The following is a 19,640-nucleotide window of genomic DNA, read 5'->3' as shown; positions in this document are numbered from 1 at the left end:
TATACTTCAGTAGTTCCAGTGTCCACACGAGGGCACTAATGTACACGCAGCTGCTTTTGCATACTTTGATGTAAGTCATGTAATGAGGAATCTCCCAAAAGAGGAATACAGCATTCCTCTATATAGAAGAAAGCAGGAAAACTCTTGCAGGGAGAAGTATGCAGTAGTGCATGATGCAGGTATAAAGATTTTGCAGAGGGATAGTAGCCATGTTAGTCTCTTGCAGCAAAAACAAAAGATATTTTTGTTAGTCTTTAAAGTGCCACAAGACTTTGTTTCACACTTCCAGCATAAGCTCTTTCATAGTTGAATAAATCTATGCCTACTTGTTTTTACTCAAATAACCAAGCGGAAACCTGTCTTCTACAACTGTACTGCTTTCACATGCTTTTCATAGAGGCATATTCCACAGAATTATGAAATATAAATTTATAAGCTCACTAAAACAACACAGGATTTCTAGTTCTCCTAAACATGAATCCTACCTGGCCTGTTGCCACATAGTCCTTTAAGGGATGAATAGCAAGACACAGAATATCATCATCATGACCCAAATAAAAACGTTGTGTGTTCTGCTGCCGATTGTATACTACACCCACTGCTGCAACATGGTACACAATTTCTCCAGTCTGAGTGTAAAATAAATTACTGCGACAGTCATAGCCTCTGTAACTAATAAAACAGTTAGACATTTAGGCATCATGACACAGTACAATCAACTAAATATTTTAGTTTTTATAGTTACATACTGCAAAATGATTTTGATAGTTCCATCAAAAGTACTCCAAAAGAATAAAAATATCTCTAGTATGGGAGAACAGTAAATCAGGCAAGGTTACATCAACAATTTCCCCCTTCAAGTGATGATTGTAGGAGGCATAAAGAAATTTGAAAATAACTTGTATGGTTAAAAATATATTTCAATGTTTTTCTCTGTTTCTGGAGGATAAACTAAGAATATTATGTAGCTGGTCCTTTAAAATGTTTATTTATTTAATTAAATATTTAATAGTTATAATCTGCACTTTCATAAATTATAGTAAAAAAGCTTAAAACTTACAAAATGTAATAAAAGCAGTTCATAAATATCAATAAAACATAATTTTTAAAAAACACCAGTAGATACAGGTTGGTTGTAAAAAGAAATTGATGTTGTGAAGGCCTCTATGAGCAATACAGTTTTCATAAGATATCTGAAAGGAGGCAAAGGCAGTTCCTGCCAAACCTATACTGGTAAGGGGTACCACAGGGCCAGGCTGCCACTAAAGGCTCAGTGCCTAATGAAGGCCAATTGAACTTCAAGGGTGTGTTCTGCTTCTTTCTCCCATTTCTCATAGAACTAGTTACTCCAAATTAACCATTTACTAGAAGAATGTCCAGTTAACCCTTCCTTAACCCACAGAAATTAACCATTTACTAGAAGAATCCTTAATTTGTCCTAGTGATTCATTGAATCCAAGCATTAGACAAACAAAACTTTCACAAATCTAGCAAATTCTTTAGTTATGATATTCAGAAAGCTGCAACTGAATTTCTCTATCTTGTGCATAGGTTTTTGTTTTTTTTTAAGGATAAATATTACTGCATATGGGGAGGGTTTGAAATGACCTCATGGTTCTGGAAGAGAAAGGTTTAAAGTGTTCTACCCTGCATCATTTCCCCTAGTTATATCCCCTCCCCAAAAAACTGCTATTTACCCTCAGGGCAGATCAGGTATAATACATTTTCCCAGTATGGTCTTTCTATGTTTTCACCTGCAAGCAAATAGTATTTTTTTGGGGAAGGGGGAGATTTAAATCAGAAAAAAATGGAGTTTGAGGGAAGGAGACATACTTTCCCCTCAGCACTGTGGTCCCAATCCAAATGGCCCCATGAATGCTTTCGTGTTTTTCTAAAAATAAAAAGTGGCATATCCAATCACAGATCACATCTAGTTTGGCCCTTAAATGTCTAAATCCATGTAAAACAAAATAATCTGATTTGCTTGCTTTTAGGCAAAAAGATAAATTTACAAACCCATGAACAAAGTGTAATCTTATACTATTGATTGGAGCCCGTTCTCTTCTTTTTGAAGCTGCAGTTTTTCGTTTTTCTTTGCATTGCTCTTTAAGCTGAGGTAGATCTTCTTTGTAAACCTTAGCAGAGAATATAAAGTTCTCTGTAATTGTGCATATTTGAAAAGCAAATCTCTCTGAGGAATAGAGGTTGATAGATAATTTTCTTAGCTTCCTACGTGAACTGCATATGCCACATGGTTGCAATATTAGAACTGAAACTTTGATTTTTCTGTTACTATAATAGTATCAGAGTATTTGGACATAACATAATCAGAGTATTTGGACAATCTTTCTACTAGCTCCAGAGGTTTAAATGAGAGAGTTCATAAAACCCATTGGTAATATTGGACAGCATTAAGATGACCCACAGCTCTGCTGAAGCAATTCCGCTGCAGCAGCTGGACATACAGCCATGTCTCAGCAAACCTAAACGTAACAGGGAACCAGTATACTGCATGAAATATGAGTGGCGCAACAACTGCCAATGCTGGTTGCACCTGATTAGAGCAATTATAATAACACCTGGTGAAACAGGAAGCCATAGGATGCCGCTGTTGTTTTCTAATATCATTATTTGTTTATTGCTGTTTTCATATTAAACTCTGTAAAACAGCTTACAAAGTTTAAATTATAAGATGAAGTAATAAATTTTTAACATACCAGAAGCTGGCTCCTCTGCTTGCTTAACTTACCAACCCACCAGGCCCCTTCTAAACCCTTGCCAACCCTTCTCACTGTACCCTTGCCAGAGCTCTCCTCCCTGTACATCAGGGGTGGGGGACATTTTTGGCTCCTGGGCCGGATCTGGTTTATTTCAGCATTCGGCCCTCGGCCCTCATCTGCTTTTGGGAGCTTATGGTTCCAGGCCATCAGCTACGATAACTGTTCTGATCAGTTCTAATACAGTCTGTGAGTTTTGTGGTGTCAACATTCTATAATCCAGATATACACAGGGTTTGTTGCAGCAGGGTGCATTAGCATATTTATGTTTATAATGTAAGACAATACCTGTCGACGGTATGTGATTTGTGTCTCTTGTTCAATTTCAGAGTCCAGCTCTGGAACATCCGATTGATCAGAATCAGATTCTTCACTATTAGAGTCAACGAGGCTTTCTTTGATAGATAGAGAAATAAATAAATAAATAAATAAATGAGTAGGTATTGAAAACAGCAGATACAACGTAAAGGTAATAAAATTACTCAGTTAACTGCACAGTCCTAAGCATGGTTACTGAAAACAACTGTGATATATATGCCTAAATAAAAAAATAGTAATTTCCCACCACTTGTACTCAATGGTCCAGGACCAAAACAACAGAAAACAGAAAGTCAAACCAAAACTGAGAAAACATTGGAGTATTTACAGTCATCCAGATCCAGAAGCAGAAGTCCCAACCATCACTGTAAAACACCTATCACTAACAATATTTTAAATTATTTTCCAACTCGTATCAAATGATACATCACTCACCTTGTGGTGCTATGTGAAGAGCATCCTTCAGCTTCCTTTCAGGAACAAATTTCCACTGGAAAACAGAATGGTCTGCTCCACCAATAGAAATAACCCACTGATAATCATGTGACCATCTGACATTTGTCACGTGTGCTGAATGACCAAGGTATTTCTTAAATTTTGCCCCTATTAAAAAAAAATGGTTTTATTATGTGTCAAATTATGTATCAATTTAAAGAGTTGTTTTACACTATGGCTAACCAGTTGTGCCTTGCCCAAGGAGATCTATGCTTTTGGTTATGCAAGAGGTGAGTCCCAGTTTCTGCTAATGGTTCCTCCGCAGTTTCATTCCATCAATATTGTCCCTGAGGGGCACCTTAATTTTCAGGTTTTCCAGGCAAATGCACTGGGGTGGAGGAGGTAGAAAAACCTCATTGCACAAGTAAAAGTCTGCTCAAGGTTTGTAGTATCCCACTGAGTATATTGCAGAATATCTGACATGCCAGCCCAGTCAGTTACAACTGTGTTACTTTGTTAAACGAGAGCAACAAACTACCTTTATCAACCATTGCTGTTTTGTATATGAAACCCTTTTCAGCCAGTCAAGGATATTTGACTGTAACATCCCCCCCTCACTTCTACCATACCCTTTTACTATGTGGAAAACAGAACGTGACATCTGGACTTTGGGGGCTTATCTGACTGCAGCATCTCATTGACCCCAAAATCTCTTATCTGAAACATAAACAAGGGTCGCAAATGCTAACAGTCATTTGGATAAGAAAAAAATTCCACTATTATTTTAAAAGGTTTTTTTTTCCATTTAAAAGGCCAGATTCTAACTTACGAGAACTTTCCATCCTGGGTATTCTGTTATTTACATTCCAAGCACACACTAAATAATTACCTTTTCTTAAACAAGGATACCGAAACAATTTTACTATTCCATAGTCATCAGCTGTAACTAGAACTTGGCCCATAAAATTTGCATCTACAGAATTGATATCATTGATCTCTGAATATTTAGGCCATATTCCATTAACTTCAAGGCCTGCAACTGAAGTCCATGAAGCCCACTGGACACCTTTTAACTCATCCTTATTCATCACTTCTTTTCCACCTAGATATAGAAAGATACTTGTTTAATCATTCACTCGATTTATACGGGCAATTAACATATTAACTGGATTGTATTCAATATTGCACAAGGAGAAGGCTGCTTGTGCAACCAATTCTTCCCCCTCCCTTCCCTGCAGCCCATCATACCCCTGCCCCCATAAAAGCCTCTCTAGAGTGATATGTCTTATGGAAGTGCAGTAGGAGGAAGGAACTGGTCAAAATCAGTTATCTTCTGCAAGCAGTCTAAGATTCCTCTGCCCACTGATTAAAATTGTTTGGAGAGAAATGACTAGCTGCAGTCACTACAACTACTTTACCAGGAATGTGCTATGTTATAATAACATTAGGCAACCTAAGCACAGAACTCACTACCTATTTTCTTGAATAATTGTAATAGTAGTCGATTATCTCACCAGGCATCCTGTAAAAAAGCCTTTTTCCACTGCCATCATTGGTCTGCAAGTGTTTGCTGTCCAATGACCAATCCATATGAGTGATGAAACTTGTTGATCCAATACACTCTCCAACCTTTTTGTACCGCTGAACAACACCATAAATATCAACAGAACTGTCATTAGAGCCAACTGCAAGGAAATTTCCATCTGGTGAGTATTTTAATTCATGAATAGCTTCTTTCCTATCTTTAATATGAACAACCTCTGTCATATCTCTGTAACACAGAAAAAGAAAAATATATAGTTTAGTCATCGTCTGTGTACAAAGAAATCCATCTTTACTCCCATCAAGTGAAGAAAAGCCTTGCAAATGGAATATCTACTTAGCAGTGCAATATATAATATACAGCTGAGGCATCTACACATTAATAAGGAAGCCTCTATTTACATGTGGATACACATTTGCCCATCTGAGGACTCAGATTACAGCAGAATGCCTATGGGCTTGCATTAAAATATTGTTTGCACACCTTTCTTCAAATTATTGAACAACACCACAAAAATCAGATATCTTCAAAAGTGCCAGCCTTATGATCCACAGGGACACACGTGCATTCACAAACAAATGCATTACAAATAAGTCCAAATGGAAAAATTTATCTGGCACTGATGCCATGCTAGCAGGTGGCAGAATTTTACAATTCATTGTAAAAGCAACTTAATGGCAAAGTTTATCTTTGTTTAAATGTCTCCAATGCATAACCTACCTAACTCGAAGTACTGTGAAGGAACCGTCTTTCATTCCAAGTGCAAGATGAATTCCATCAGTGCTAACAGCTGCACAACGAATTGGCTCTTCCATATTGCACCGTGCAATCAATGCATGATCTATAAGGCTCCATATTCTGCAAAAATAAAGTATTCAGGGTAAACAAAATACAATTATCATACATGCAGAGAAAAATGTAGTGGGTTGTCTCATCTTTTTTTAAAAATACCCCCCCCCCAAAAAAAGCATGAGACTTATATTCATTAGCACCCTGTACTCCAAGACTGGATTGAGGCCCAGATCCAATTCACCAGATCCAATTCACACATGCCCAAAACATTTCTGAGTGTCACAGAGCATTCAGAACCTAATATGACTGGCTGTATGGCGAGGTGCCATCTAACTATTTTATCAGGCTGCAGAACCATTTTCATCTAGCACAGTCAACTGTTTTATTATATTGCCAAGGTCAGTCTCACTGCTATTTTAAGATACAGATAGGTAGCCGTGTTGGTCTGCCATGGTCAAAACAAAATAAAAAAATTCCTTCCAGTAGCACCTTAAAGACCAACTGAGTTAGTTCTAGGTATGAGCTTTCGTGTGCATGCACACTTCTTCAGATACCAAGTTATCTGAAGAAGTGTGCATGCATGCACACTTCTTCAGATACCAGTTATCTGAAGAAGTGTGCATGCACACGAAAGCTCATACCTAGAACTAACTCAGTTGGTCTTTAAGGTGCTACTGGAAGGAATTTTTTTATTTTGTTTTGCTATTTTAAGAGTTAAAATACAGTAACATTACTGAAGTCACACTGGCACCCCTGGGGCTTTAGCACAATTGTTTCCATAATTTGATGACAGGGCTATGCAGTTGTCTAAAATTTTCTTAAGTGGCCAGTCATTTTACTTATTTTTCTGTAATGATTTTAAAAGCTTTTTATCTTTCTGCACACAGTCCTGATGTTTTGTGAGGATCATATGTAAATACTTTGATGAATAAAATACATGTAATAATCATTTACTTAAATGTGATATCTAAAACTTAAGGTGCATATTTTATACCAAAGCAGCAGATTATAACTTATCACAAATGCAAAAAAATGGTTTTGTATTTTAGAATTAAAAGTATGTTTTACTGTAGATGCTCATGTGTCTTTTGAGAATCCATGGGAACTAACCTGACTGATCGATCATCACTTCCCGTCATAGCCAAAGGTTTTGTAGGATGAACTGCCAGGGCCCAAAGCTCCCCTTCACAGTGCCCTTGCATAATAAGAAAAGGCTTATTGCGTTCATGCACCACAATCTCAAAGATTTCACTGTCTTGTGTTCCAACTAGTATATGATCTCCTCGCCAACAAACACTTCTCACAGACAGACCTGTGGAAAGTAAGTATGCAGCTTTTACTATACATATGTTTAACAATGACCGCTCCCCACTTAAAACGGGGGGCGCCTTTTGCGTGGACGCGTGCAGCCCTGGATCTGGAGTGGCCCCATCAGCATAGGCTTTGCCTTCCCTCAGGTGGGATACCTGGAGGTCCCCGCCTACCCCAGTGAGTTGTCCAATCCCACCTGGGGGAAGCGTTGCCAGGGAAACCAGGCCAGGTAAGGGGAGGGATTACCTGCCCACACAATAGAGGGTGGATCTTAATTGTTAATCCTCACTTGGCTCCAGAGCTTCTCCCACCCTACCCACCCTCAGTTAATGTCTTCTTTTGCAGGTTAACTTTTCTTCATAGGTTTTGCAGGTTAACCTGTCTCCACAGGTATGCGGGCGCTGCTACGATAAGGTCACTGTTAAAGGGCCGGAAAGGAATTTCCCTGCATTGGCAGGTTTCGCCTTTCCCGTAGCAAAACGTCACAACTTTGGCGGTATCAGGCCTTGGGCGGAATCCTTTAGTCCATCTTCCTCTTTGCGGCGGCGATACCAGGGTTCCCCGTTAAAGGGGTTTTTGAAGGGAGGCTTTGGCCGTACGCCGAAAGGTCGTCATTGCTCTCCCCTGCGGCGGCGTAATGGGGGCGGCTATCTCTGCTTGAACATATGTTCTCCAGAGCCGGCCCATCCCCCCCACACACACTGGATAACCCTGATGCTCCCTAGGTCCCCGGCTGGGGACTAGGGAGGGAGAACGCCCAATGCCTGAGCCAAGGTCTACCCACATTTGAAATTTAATAAAGTTGTGGCCAATTTAATCCCATAGCACGTTGTCTAGAGTCGTTATTCCACATGACGGGGGGGACCACTCGGGATCTGGGGACTCCGCCTGTCCACGCAAAGAAAAAATTACTGTGAAATCATAAAATATTCCTGAATAATGTTCCTGAAAAAATGGAAGAAAGTTAATTAAATCACATAGTACACATTGAGGCAAGCCCCCTTTTACCCCAAATGACAAATTTTATTTTTACATTACAATAAATAAAAATTAGAGGCCTGCAGTAATGTTTTGGCTAGGACTACAGTGGTGCCTCGCAAGACGAAATTAATCTGTTCCGCGAGTCTCTTCGTCTTGCGGTTTTTTCGTCTTGCGAAGCACGGCTATTAGCGGCTTAGCGGCTTAGCGGCTATTAACGGCTAGCGGCTTTAAGAAAAAGGAAACAAACTCGCAAGAACTCGCAAGACTCCAGTATACCTGAAGGAGCGTCTCCACCCCCATCGTTCTGCCCGGACGCTGAGGTCCAGCGCCGAGGGCCTTCTGGCGGTTCCCTCATTACGAGAAGCAAAGCTACAGGGAACCAGGCAGAGGGCCTTCTCAGTAGTGGCGCCCGCCTTGTGGAACGCCCTCCCATCAGATGTCAAAGCGATAAATAACTACCTGACATTCAGAAGACATCTTAAGGCAGCCCTGTTCAGGGAAGTTTTTAATCTGTGATATTTTAGTGTATTTCTGGTTTTTATGGAAACCGCCCAGAGTGGCTGGGGAAACCCAGCCAGATGGGCGGGGTACAAATAATAAATTATTATTATATTATTATTATTGCGAAGCAAACCCATAGGGAAATTCGTCTTGCGAAGCACCTCAAAAAAAGGAAAACTCTTTCGTCTAGCGAGTTTTTCGTCTTGCGAGGCATTCGTCTTGCGGGGCACCACTGTACTTTGCTCATAAGTTAAGTCCAACTGTGTCAGGCCTGGTCGTTGTCCTCTTCAGATCACCACACGAACGCTTCTTGTTCTTTTATAACATTTTATTGATTATTAACAAAACAATCTTATAAACAGTTCTTAACTATTATTCCTCAGAGTCACTTCTTTCAGATACCTTCTGAGCTCTGCTTCTCCGTGACCAGCCACTCTCAAAATGGCGAACGCGCCCTTCCCTTCGCTTTCCCGCTCTTTTTTCTAACCTCCTGGCTAGAGCTGGCTTGTATTTCCCCTCCTCCGAATCTGAGCTAGAACTTAACCCTTGCCTTTCCTGTGAACAGCCAGTCCCTCCTTGTTGTTCCTCTTTCTCCCTTCTATTGATTCACTGCTCTCCTTCCCCCCTTGGGGAATGCTTTCTCCCTCTGATAAACTGAAAACTTCTAACTCTTCCCTGGCATCACCCCCTCCCCTAAGCCCCCTTTCCTCCTCCTCGCTCTCCTCTGTTTCTGAAGGACCGAACCCTATGAACTCTTCTTCCTCGCTATCTGTCTCTTCAAAAAATTCTTGAAGATGCCAGTTATGGGGTCTTGGCTTGTGGGGATATTTTCTATGAAATTCTCTCTGCAATTCTGGAACGTTAATTTTTTCTGCTGGTTCCCATGAGTTCTCAGACTCATCTAACCCTTTCCATGCAACCAAATACTGTAATTTCCTCCTACTTATTCTCGAGTCTAATATCTCTTCCACTTCGGTCTCCTCTTCCCCCATCATGGTGGGAAAAGGAGGTGGTTCCCTTGAAATTTGATACTTATGCGCTGGTACAAACACTGACAATAAAGATCTATGAAATACAGGGTGTTAATTTGAGCCTTTACTTGGAAAGGTCCCAATCTCCTTGGTTCTAGCTTTTTACACCTCCCTCGTATTGGTAGTCCCTTGGTAGACAGCCATACCCAGCTCCCTACTTGGATTTCTTCCCCAACTTGCCAGTGCCTGTCTGCAGCTCTCTTGTAAGCCTCTTTAGTTTCTTCCAAATCCTCTTTCAATATCTCATGAATGCACCTCAACTCCTCTATGATTTGTTCTGCTGCTGGTACTGCTAACTGCTCTTCTTGACCTGGGAATGCCCTTGGGTGCAAGCCATAGTTTGCCACAAATGGGGCTCTGCCCGTAGACACATGCATTGCATTATTATACGCAAACTCTGCTAGACTCAACTTCTCTAACCACCCACTCTGCTGATAACCAGCATAACACCTCAGATATTGTTGTAGTGTTGCATTCGTTCTTTCAGCTTCCCCATTGGTTTGCGGGTGTCTCGCCGACGTGAGGCTTAGCTCCACATCTAGTAACTGCATTAACCTCCTCCAGAATTGTGATGTAAATTGGGCCCCTCTATCTGAAATAATTTGTGATGGCATACCATGCAACCTAAAAATATTATCTAAAACCATTTTTGCAGTTTCCTGTGCGGTTGGAATTTTGGCACATGGTATGAAATGTGCCATCTTGGTTAGCATGTCAACCACCACAAAGATCACGGTTTGCCTATGCGATGAAGGTAGATCCGTTATAAAATCCATAGACACCACATCCCAAGGCCTTCCTGGCGTGGGCATAGGTTGCAACAACCCTGTGGGAGCTGCTCTGGGTGCCTTGGCTCGTTGACATACTTCACAACCTCTTACATATTGCGTTACCTCTTCCCTCAACTTTGGCCACTCTTGCTCTCTTCTATTAGATTCACTGCTCTCCTTCCCCCCTTGGGGAATGCTTTCTCCCTCTGATAAACTGGAAACTTCTAACTCTTCCCTGACAAACTGAATTTAACTTTATCTGCGCCTTGCACTTTGTTAAAAGGGAATGGAGGAGAAACTATAACTGCATCAACCCTCCTTCATCAGTCTATCCTATCCTCAGCTGTTGTCACAATCCTTACAAATAAACAATTTGTTGTTTATTTCAGAAGAAGCTTCAAGGTTGCTCATCCTAGAGTATGCAAGTTTCTTTACGATTCTACCACAACCATTTAGGACCATATTGACTGATGGGAGTGTGCTGTGGAAGCTTCTGCTCCTTTTTCTTTTATGGAGATCATGTATGAGCTGGGAGAAACTCATGATCCTATGGACAGTCATATGGGAGTAAGCTCAGTTGAATTCAGTAGAACTTATTTGAAGTAAACATGCACAGTAATTAAGAATCTCTCTCTTTCTTCGCCTGTTTCTTGCTGTCTCTTCCTCTTTCTGACACGTGCTATTTATAGCAGTACATGCAGGTCCTGCTTACTGAACACAATGAGTTCCCTGGAAATCATTTGTTAGGCGAGCATTCCTATGGGAACACATTGCCCGAAACTTACCCTGCAAGACCACTATAATAATAATAATAATAATAATAATAATAATAAAATTATTAACGCTGGCCACGTGACCCAGAAGTGTCTTCGGATGGCGCCAGCTCACGGCCTCTAGAGCGAGATGAGCATGCAACCCTAGAGTCGGATATGACTGGCCCGTACGGGCAGGGGTACCGTTACCTTTACCTTTTTACCCCCACCCACCTGGCTGGGTTTCTTCAGCCACTCTGGGCAGCTTCCACAGAGACCAAAAATACACTAAAATGTCACACATTAAAAACTTCCCTGAAGAGGGCTGCCTTAAGATGTCTTCTGAATGTCAGGTAGTTGTTTATCGCTTTGACATCTGGTGGGAGGGCATTCCACAGGGCAGGCACTACTACCAAGAAGGCCCTCTGCCTGGTTCCCTGTAGCTTTGCTTCTCACAATGAGGGAACCGCCAGAAGGCCCTCGGCGCTGGACCTCAGTGTCCGGGCAGAACGATGGAGGTGGAGACACTACTTTGGGTATTCTGGGCCGAGGCCGTTTAGGGCTTTAAAGGTCAACACCAACACTTTGAATTGTGCTCTAAACACTTTGAATTGTGCTCTAAATGCATGGGTCTTCTCACCACACAGTGCCACTACTGTGCAAAGAGAAGTTTTAACATTGCACTCCATACATAGACATCCATTAGACCCCTGCTCACATGACATACAACATCCATAATACTCAGAAAATCCACACCAGCGTTGCTGTTCTGGAGTAGGGCTATGACTCCTCAATTATGAGTAGGGCTATGAAGGACAATGGGCAATGAAAAAGGTATTCCTTTGATAATGTAATTAAAATACTGTTTTGTTTTGTTTTGTTTTGTTTTGTTTTGTTTTGTTTTGTTTTACCTTTATATCCCTGGTCTGTTTCCCTGAGATCAATCACAGTAATTGGTTTAAAATTTAAATCCCAAAGGCGAACACAGCCATCCCTGCCACCAGTAGCAAAGCCTTCTTCACAGGCATTCATGCTGAAAATTCCTGCCTAAAGAGGAGTAAAGAGCATATTTAAGTATGCACACAACTTGTATTAATATTTCTTTAAAAAAAATCACGAGACAAAATATTTTTCCTGTGTTTTCCTTTAGAATATGCTATGTGTTTATACAAATAACAGACTCTTGTCTTTAAAAAATAATAATCAGAATTTGAAAAGAACAACTACATAAAACTCTTATCTGCTTTTCTAAGAAAGCCTGCTTGTGAATGCAACTAGACCACACAACTGCAAAATATATCTGACAGTTTCACTTAATTGCTGTGTAGCTGAACGTAGCTGAACGATTATTCAAATTGTTGTCTGCACCTTCCAAATGCTGGTGTCTGACTGATCCAATATTATGACACATGACCTTCATGATCAGGTTATTTTTTTCTTTAATTAAATTAAATTCATATCAAGGCAATGCACCTCAAAAAAATTTATTCCCTTTAATCGCCATGACTGGAAAGAAGCTAATCACAGATCCACTAACACAACTACATGCAAACTCAGTGAAAAAAATACAACAATAGAAGTTAATATGTTATGCATATGAGTCCACACTTCTGTGAGTACCCAAGCCTGAGCCTTTCTCACCACTCTAGCTCTGTGAAAATGCTGCCCTTAAGAGTTGCTGCCAAAAAAGGCCCTCTGTAGTGTCCCTTTTAAGGAGTCTGAAACCAAGTCCAGAAACATAGTCACCATCACAGGGAGATCAGGCAGTCTGCTCTCTTCCCCATGTCATCCTCCTATCTGGATTGAGAATGTCCTTTAGGAACATAGTAAGTATAAGAAGACCCTGCTGCATCAAGCCAATGGCCCATGTAGTCCAACATCCTGTTCTCACAGTGGCCAACCAAATGCATGTGAGAAACCAACCCTTTCCCCTCCTTTGTTTTTCAGCAACCGGTATTAAGAAGCATTGCTGCCTCCAACTGTGGAGACAGAGGGTAGCAATCATGGCTAGTAGTCAGTGATAGCCCGCTCCTTGATGAATTTATCAAATCCTCTTTTAAAGCCTTCTAGGTTGCTAGCCATCACTGCCTCCTGTGGGAGATAGTTCCATAGTGTAACTATGCGCTGCATGAAGAAGTACTTTTATTTATTTGTCCTGAATCTCCCAAAATTCAGTTTCATTGGAAGTCCATGAGTTCCATTCTGGTTTACACTTGTAAAGAGAGACAGCAAAACAGTGGATGTTCTGTGTTGGCTCACAAGAGGGTTAAAGCACTCATTTAAGTTTGCTATATTGTTTCCACTTATATTTAATTAAAACTTGCCCAAGCAACATGGTGATGTTTTATACAGGGTGCCTGTTATCTGACCTCAGCTTTGGCTTCAATCCACACAACTTGAGTATTCACCTCTGTTAAAGAATACTGAAATAAATTATTCACCCACTAAGGAGGTGTAGTATATACATTCCTCATATAAAAGTCCTACCAAGTGTAACCATGCAAGACCAAGATCGTTATTGTTTACCTGTTTCCTGTTTTATATCCAGTTCCTGAAATGGATCCATTTTTAAAATTCTAAATCCAAAAGATTTCATATGTTGATATACAATACACTATTCTATAGCTTGGGAAGGTCACTCAATACTTTTGCATTTATTTCAGGTTACATTACTGCTCTAAAACAAAGCTGCCCTTGAAGACCATAGAGCAGTAAAGGTATATAAGTTTAAAGCATGCTACAACAGTGGTTCAATATATATATTTATATTTCCATCACAGGTTTGGCAGTGAATGCTTACAATGTTATCTTTCCCACAACTGCTTGGATTTTGGACCGTGTGTGTGTGTGTGTGTGTGTGTGTGTGTGTACACATACAACACAGACATAAATTCAAGTTTTTAAAGCCCACTTATTCCAGCTTTCATTTTGTTGGTAGTTTTAGGATGATGCAATGGCATTACTTTTAAATTTAAAGTGGTGAGACGTTTGCTTGTGAAACATTGAATGTTGGCCCATGTTTTTAAGACTTTTTGGCACCTCGTAAAATATTAAATGGGTTTCATGAAGTGGTGTTCCTCTTCCCATTGTTCTGAACCTATTTACAGGTTATGTGGAATGAAGAATGATGAAAAAGAACATCTTCCTCTCTCCTTTTTGCAGAAAAGACATATGCTAAGGTTCAAATACTGAAGAGGGCCCTATGCAGTGTCTGTATGAAATACTACATAACAGCCATATGCAAGCTACTCTGCTGTTTGCAAGGAAAACCAGGATATAAAATACAACCCATCAATGAAATGTCACCACACTATGCTTCCATAAATTGCACACAGGTGTTCAGATGAAAATTATATGGAATAACTCTCTCATTGGGAGTTGTGAATAGCTGTGCTCCTCAATTTGCACACAAATCCATCAGTCTTGCCTTTCCCCTACCGAGAGTGAAGCAATAACATCCTGGGAGTAGCACACAAGTCGTACAGATACAGCTGAAGATTCCTTCCTGAACACCAATGCACTTAGCCTTCAGATATCCCAGATAAATAACCCATAAACATCAATCTGCAAGATGAGGAAAGACTGCAAACTTGTCCTAATTTCTGCATTTTCTGGTATATTCAGCCAGAAACTTATGAAAGGGTCTGCCAGAAGTTAAATTGTGACACTCAACATCTGATAAAGTCCCCTGCATTTGTTAACCAAAATGCAATCCATTTAGAAATCTGTGTATGTCACACAAAATCTTAATTTATCGGTATTTCACTGGTCAATCAGTTTTCATATGAAAATGATACTTACAGCATGAGCTCCTTGTATGGTTCGGATAAGGTTGATTCCTTTCCATACATATATATCTCCATTAAGTGCACCAGAATACGTTATTTCATCTCTTGCACAGGCGAGGCACAATATAGTTTGGAGATCACCAGTCTTACCAAAAACACCACGCTTTGGTGTCAATGAATTGCCACATAAACTCCAGAACTGCAAGATAAAGTGATTTAATGTAAACCACACAGAGCATTTTAAACAATTACAACAAAAAGTTTTGTGATGTAACTATATGCAATTCCTAAATTTTCCACACCACAGACCACTTGAAAATTGCTGAGGTTCTTGATGGACAATCTAATTATTGGGAATCTGAGGTGAGATACCCACGCAGTGGAAGTTGGTCCCAGTACCAGTCACCACACAGAAGCAGCTTAAAGTACCAAAAGCTTACTGTTGCAGAAGAAAAGGCTCAGTAAAACAGTTCTGGATGTAGATACAGGTATTATAGATACATACAAAGTATCTTCGTTGCTCACACACTAACTACAGAGCTGACATTCATTAATCACAGATAAAGTCAGGGCACTGGGCTGTTACCATAATGGCTGGCTTGGCCGACCTTGCATCTGTGATTACCTCGTTCATGGGGTGATTTACACTCATGAAGGAAATCAACCCATTCACATGTCCAGTTACTCCAACAGACATTGCACTTCATGCTTCTGTTCCCCAACTCCACTTAATGGACAGCTGTTTGTGGAGGGAAGGCAAATTGAAGCATGATAATGTCACAATATAGTAGACATTATGAGGAAAGTTGAAAAAAGTAGTCACAAAGCTGCTATTATTGATAGTAGCTATGTGGGTCTAGTAACATCGATGTGTGCCCTGATGCTATGCAGCATTTGCCCCCTTGTTTCATAAGGAGCACAAAAAAGAGATTTACAACTTTATTCCAGTAGCAATTGGCAGAACAGGGGCATTTACCTGACCTTTCATCATCTGCATTGCTACAGCTTACTAGGAAGAAGAGGGATGATGTAGTGGTGAGGCTGGCATGATGCAGGAGTGGACTGGCTCTACTGGTGCATTTGCACCATGTCAACACTGCAGTGCCTTGCCCCTCCTTCGCTCCCTTCCAGTAAGCTGCAGAAGCAGCACTGATGGGAGCTTAGGTAAATGTCCCCACACCGCTGGCTACTATGGTGTGATCTGATGCAAGTTGCCTTAGCCTAGAAGATGAGCTCAATGTGATTTACAGTCAAATCAGGGATCATATAACTCCAGATGTAGGTTGCAATCCTAACTAACCGCATTTCCTGAAAATAACAAACTCTAGTTGTAAACTAACATGATTTGCTGGTCAGATTTACACCTTTGTTTAGGAAATGTATGTAGCAGTATCAATGAAAGTGTTGATTTAAACCTGCCTTTTTCTTGCTCTGAACTGAGAATTGACTTGCCCAAGGTCATCCAGTGAACTTCATACTTGATTGGGATAATAAATGCAAGCTTCATAGGGCAAATGGATACACTTCGTTTTATTATATTAGAAATGGAGAATTGCTACATCTGATCAGTACATAAAGGGCAGTCTTGCTAAATACTGTTATAGTTTGGGTGGGGAAAGACACCCCCATACACCCAGTAAATTGATGAATGTCATTATTTGGAGAATTGGAGGGAAGATTCCAGGTGAGTGGAAAAATACAAACTAAATTTCCTTACTAATGCCAGGACATTACCTGGTATAGAGGTGTTAACAAAAAGTGTTGATGGCCATATCAAAGGGGAATCCTTGAACCTGGGCGGACAGGAATTGCCAAGGTAACAGGAAGGGGGCAGGCTGTGCTCACAAGGAAAAATGTACTTCTAAAAAACTACGTTTGGGGTGAGGAGGAGTTGCTTGAAGCAGAGTTTGTGGAGGGAAATAAAGGGTAGAACCACATTGGCACTTGCTGGAGGAGGGTGCACCAAGAGACCAGGAGCTATGACTAACTGCTGCTTAGGCCCCAAGCTTGCTGAAGCTATGAGAAGGGTAATGAGAGACATTTTTGGGGCATAATGTTCTGCACACACCCCTTGGAAGACTTTAACTGTGTATAGGTGTAAAATAAGCCATATATCTTAAAGCGCTACAGCCTCCACTTTGACCTGAATTCCCATGGAAGCATGACTCTGGGTGAGTGACTGGAAACTCTGGAATTTTCTACCACTTGGCAGAGACTGGGGTAGCATGTAACAATACAATTTGTTATTAATATAACCGTAGATCAGTTTCTCCAGGATTAATTCAAACCCTTGCTACTGTGTTATGCTGTCATTAACCCCCCCCCCCAAAAAAAACCTATTAAAGACTCTCCTAAGCTATTCAGGGATGCCTCAAGAAAAAAAAGTAAATATGCATAACCAGAAATAGCCTGATTTAAATTCAGTCCTACCCGAAGGAAATCCATCTCTGTGTTACCGCTACCCAAAAGCCCTATTGTTATTAGATTTCATGGAACAGATAGATATTTGAAGCTGAACTTACCGCCCAAAATTCCATATTAAAACCTGTTTGGAAAGTCAGCAGTGGGTGCAGGAAATTTATGTAATTGCTTCTCCTGTCATTGCTTTGGCCTGTCTGAATTGCATGAAGGAGGCAACTTGGATACAAAGGACAGAACAAGACTTATTGTACTATCCCAGCAACATGGCCATTTTATGACAATCAGCATGGGATACATATGACTAGCAGATTACCCCCACTAGGAGAATGAAATCCATCACTGCAGTGAGTCCTAAAGACTGCCTAGGACCTGACAAGATAATCACTTTATTTTCTTCAAAGACATCAGGTTGCAATATGAGAGCCTATGAAGTATCATGTCCTGTCATTGCTACTCTATTTGCCATGACAAATCTTTATCACTGTTACCACAGTTTATCTTTGTTATAAAACAGACTAGACTGAGCTGCAGAATTTAGCAGGAATATATCCTTATTAACTCTAGATCTGCAGCATTAACCATTCATTACCATTTTGTATCTTGACTGCTAATATCAGGACAAGCCACAAGAGGGTTAATGGTCAGAAGTAACTAGGCTAAGTGGGGATGCATTTGTTGCTGACTACAGTCCAGAGTTAGTCAGTGATCCTTCCTGACCTCAATTAGTCTTTAGTACTCAATTTTCAAGAATGTTATCTCCAGACAGGATATATGTTATCTAATTGTTGTTTCTAGCTCCATGCATATTTCCAGTTTCTTGGTAACTTAGTTAGCATACCAATTTTTGACTAATTTGTAAGTACCAGAAGAACATACACTATAAAAGTGTTTTTTGCTAAAATTTTACACTTTTAATAACTTTCCAGTGCTTATCAGATTAACTCTCCTTAGCATTTCTAGTTATATTACTATTTCAAAACAGTATTCTCTCAAATAGTTGAAATATTCTACTGTTTTGGCCCCTTGACAAACTTCCTAAAATCATAGCATTTTACTGACTCTCGCAAGTATGGTATTTCTGCAAGTTATCCATAGCCCAATAAAAGCCTTTTCACCTAGAAAACTTAAACTACATCTCCACAATAATATATGGATCTTTTTCAGTTTGGTTTTCAATCTAGTTTGGGAAATAAAAGACCCTTAATCACTTTTGTCAAGGGATAGGCAGGGGAAGTACAGCCCTATTCATTCTCCTGGATCTCTCTGAAGATTTTGATACAGCAGCTGAAGTAACTTTCTGGACTGCTTTGCCAGGATGAGACTGGAGGAAAAGTTCTGATGTGGCTCCAGTCGTACCTGGGGGTGGAGAAGATCCAGAAAGTGATTTTGGGAGACTGCAGCTCTGCCCTGTGGATTTGTTTTATGACAGGTGTAGGGAGCCTTTTCCAACCAAGACCCCATGGGCCACCCATCTGTCAATCAAAGGGGCTTGCTATCAGCATTGATCAGCTGGCTGCTGCAAACATTGAGCCCCGCTGTCAATTCAAACCATGCCAGAAAATGGACATAATCCATTCACATCCAGAGATTTTTGATAGGGTATCAGGGCATAGATGGCACCCAGCCCTCTCTCATTTCCATCTACCAATCCTGGGGAGGCAGCGGAAGATCAGAGTCAGTGCTTGGCAGAAGTTTTAGACAGGATGAACCAAATTTGAACCTTAATCCAGACAAGATGAGGGTAATATTGCTTGGGGGTTCCGATGATCTTGGATTAGGTTTCAACCTCTTCTGGCTGAAGTTGCCACAGATTTACTGTTTGAGAGTTCTCCTGGACCTGCCAGGTGACAGCAGTGGCCTTGAGTATTTCCCCCCAATTCTGCCTTGTTACATCAACTGAGACATTTTCTACATTGAAAACTTGGCATACATGTAGATCTTCCAGCATTTAGTCAGTAGCTTATTGGTATGATTCATCAAATTCTGGGGTGTGATGAGAAATTTCCAGTTCAAAATTTTATGGAAAACCCACATAATCATAGACTGACATGTTAATGAGCTAATAACTGTTCACTGAAATTGCTATTCAATTTACAAAGTTGTTTGAAAAATTAATAAAACATATAGGGCAGGCATAGGCAAACTCAGCCCTGCAGATATTTTGGGACTACAATTCCCATCATCCCTGACCACTGGTCCTGTTAGCTAGGGATGATGGGA

General features: G+C 40.5%; 1 protein-coding gene across 15 annotated transcripts in view; it reads right to left on the bottom strand.

Annotated features, from left to right (window-relative positions):
* EML5 (EMAP like 5) overlaps positions 1-19,640 on the bottom strand; it is an 86,760-nt gene that overhangs the window by 41,867 nt on the left and 25,253 nt on the right. For 14 of the 15 annotated variants that reach the window (XR_014155482.1, XR_014155483.1, XR_014155484.1 and 11 more), the window contains 10 exons: positions 15,013-15,198; positions 12,123-12,258; positions 6,976-7,177; positions 5,794-5,931; positions 5,045-5,301; positions 4,420-4,632; positions 3,531-3,698; positions 3,066-3,172; positions 2,017-2,135; positions 486-672 (listed from right to left, as the gene is read on the bottom strand). Coding sequence is in view for 12 of the 15 variants with exons in the window: in XM_081857748.1 (XP_081713874.1) it covers positions 486-672; positions 2,017-2,135; positions 3,066-3,172; positions 3,531-3,698; positions 4,420-4,632; positions 5,045-5,301; positions 5,794-5,931; positions 6,976-7,177; positions 12,123-12,258; positions 15,013-15,198 (1,713 nt within the window). In the remaining 3 variants the exon portion in view is untranslated. Of the gene's footprint in view, positions 1-485; positions 673-2,016; positions 2,136-3,065; positions 3,173-3,530; positions 3,699-4,419; positions 4,633-5,044; positions 5,302-5,793; positions 5,932-6,975; positions 7,178-12,122; positions 12,259-15,012; positions 15,199-17,521; positions 17,617-19,640 lie in introns of those variants that run through there. The other variant, XM_081857754.1, reaches the window with a different exon arrangement.

This window comes from Podarcis erhardii (assembly GCF_964252035.2).
Source record: "Podarcis erhardii genome assembly, chromosome: 1".
NCBI lineage: Eukaryota > Metazoa > Chordata > Lepidosauria > Squamata > Lacertidae > Podarcis > Podarcis erhardii.
The sequence above is the reverse complement of the archived record's forward strand: the minus strand, read 5'-3'. Positions and strand labels throughout refer to the sequence as shown.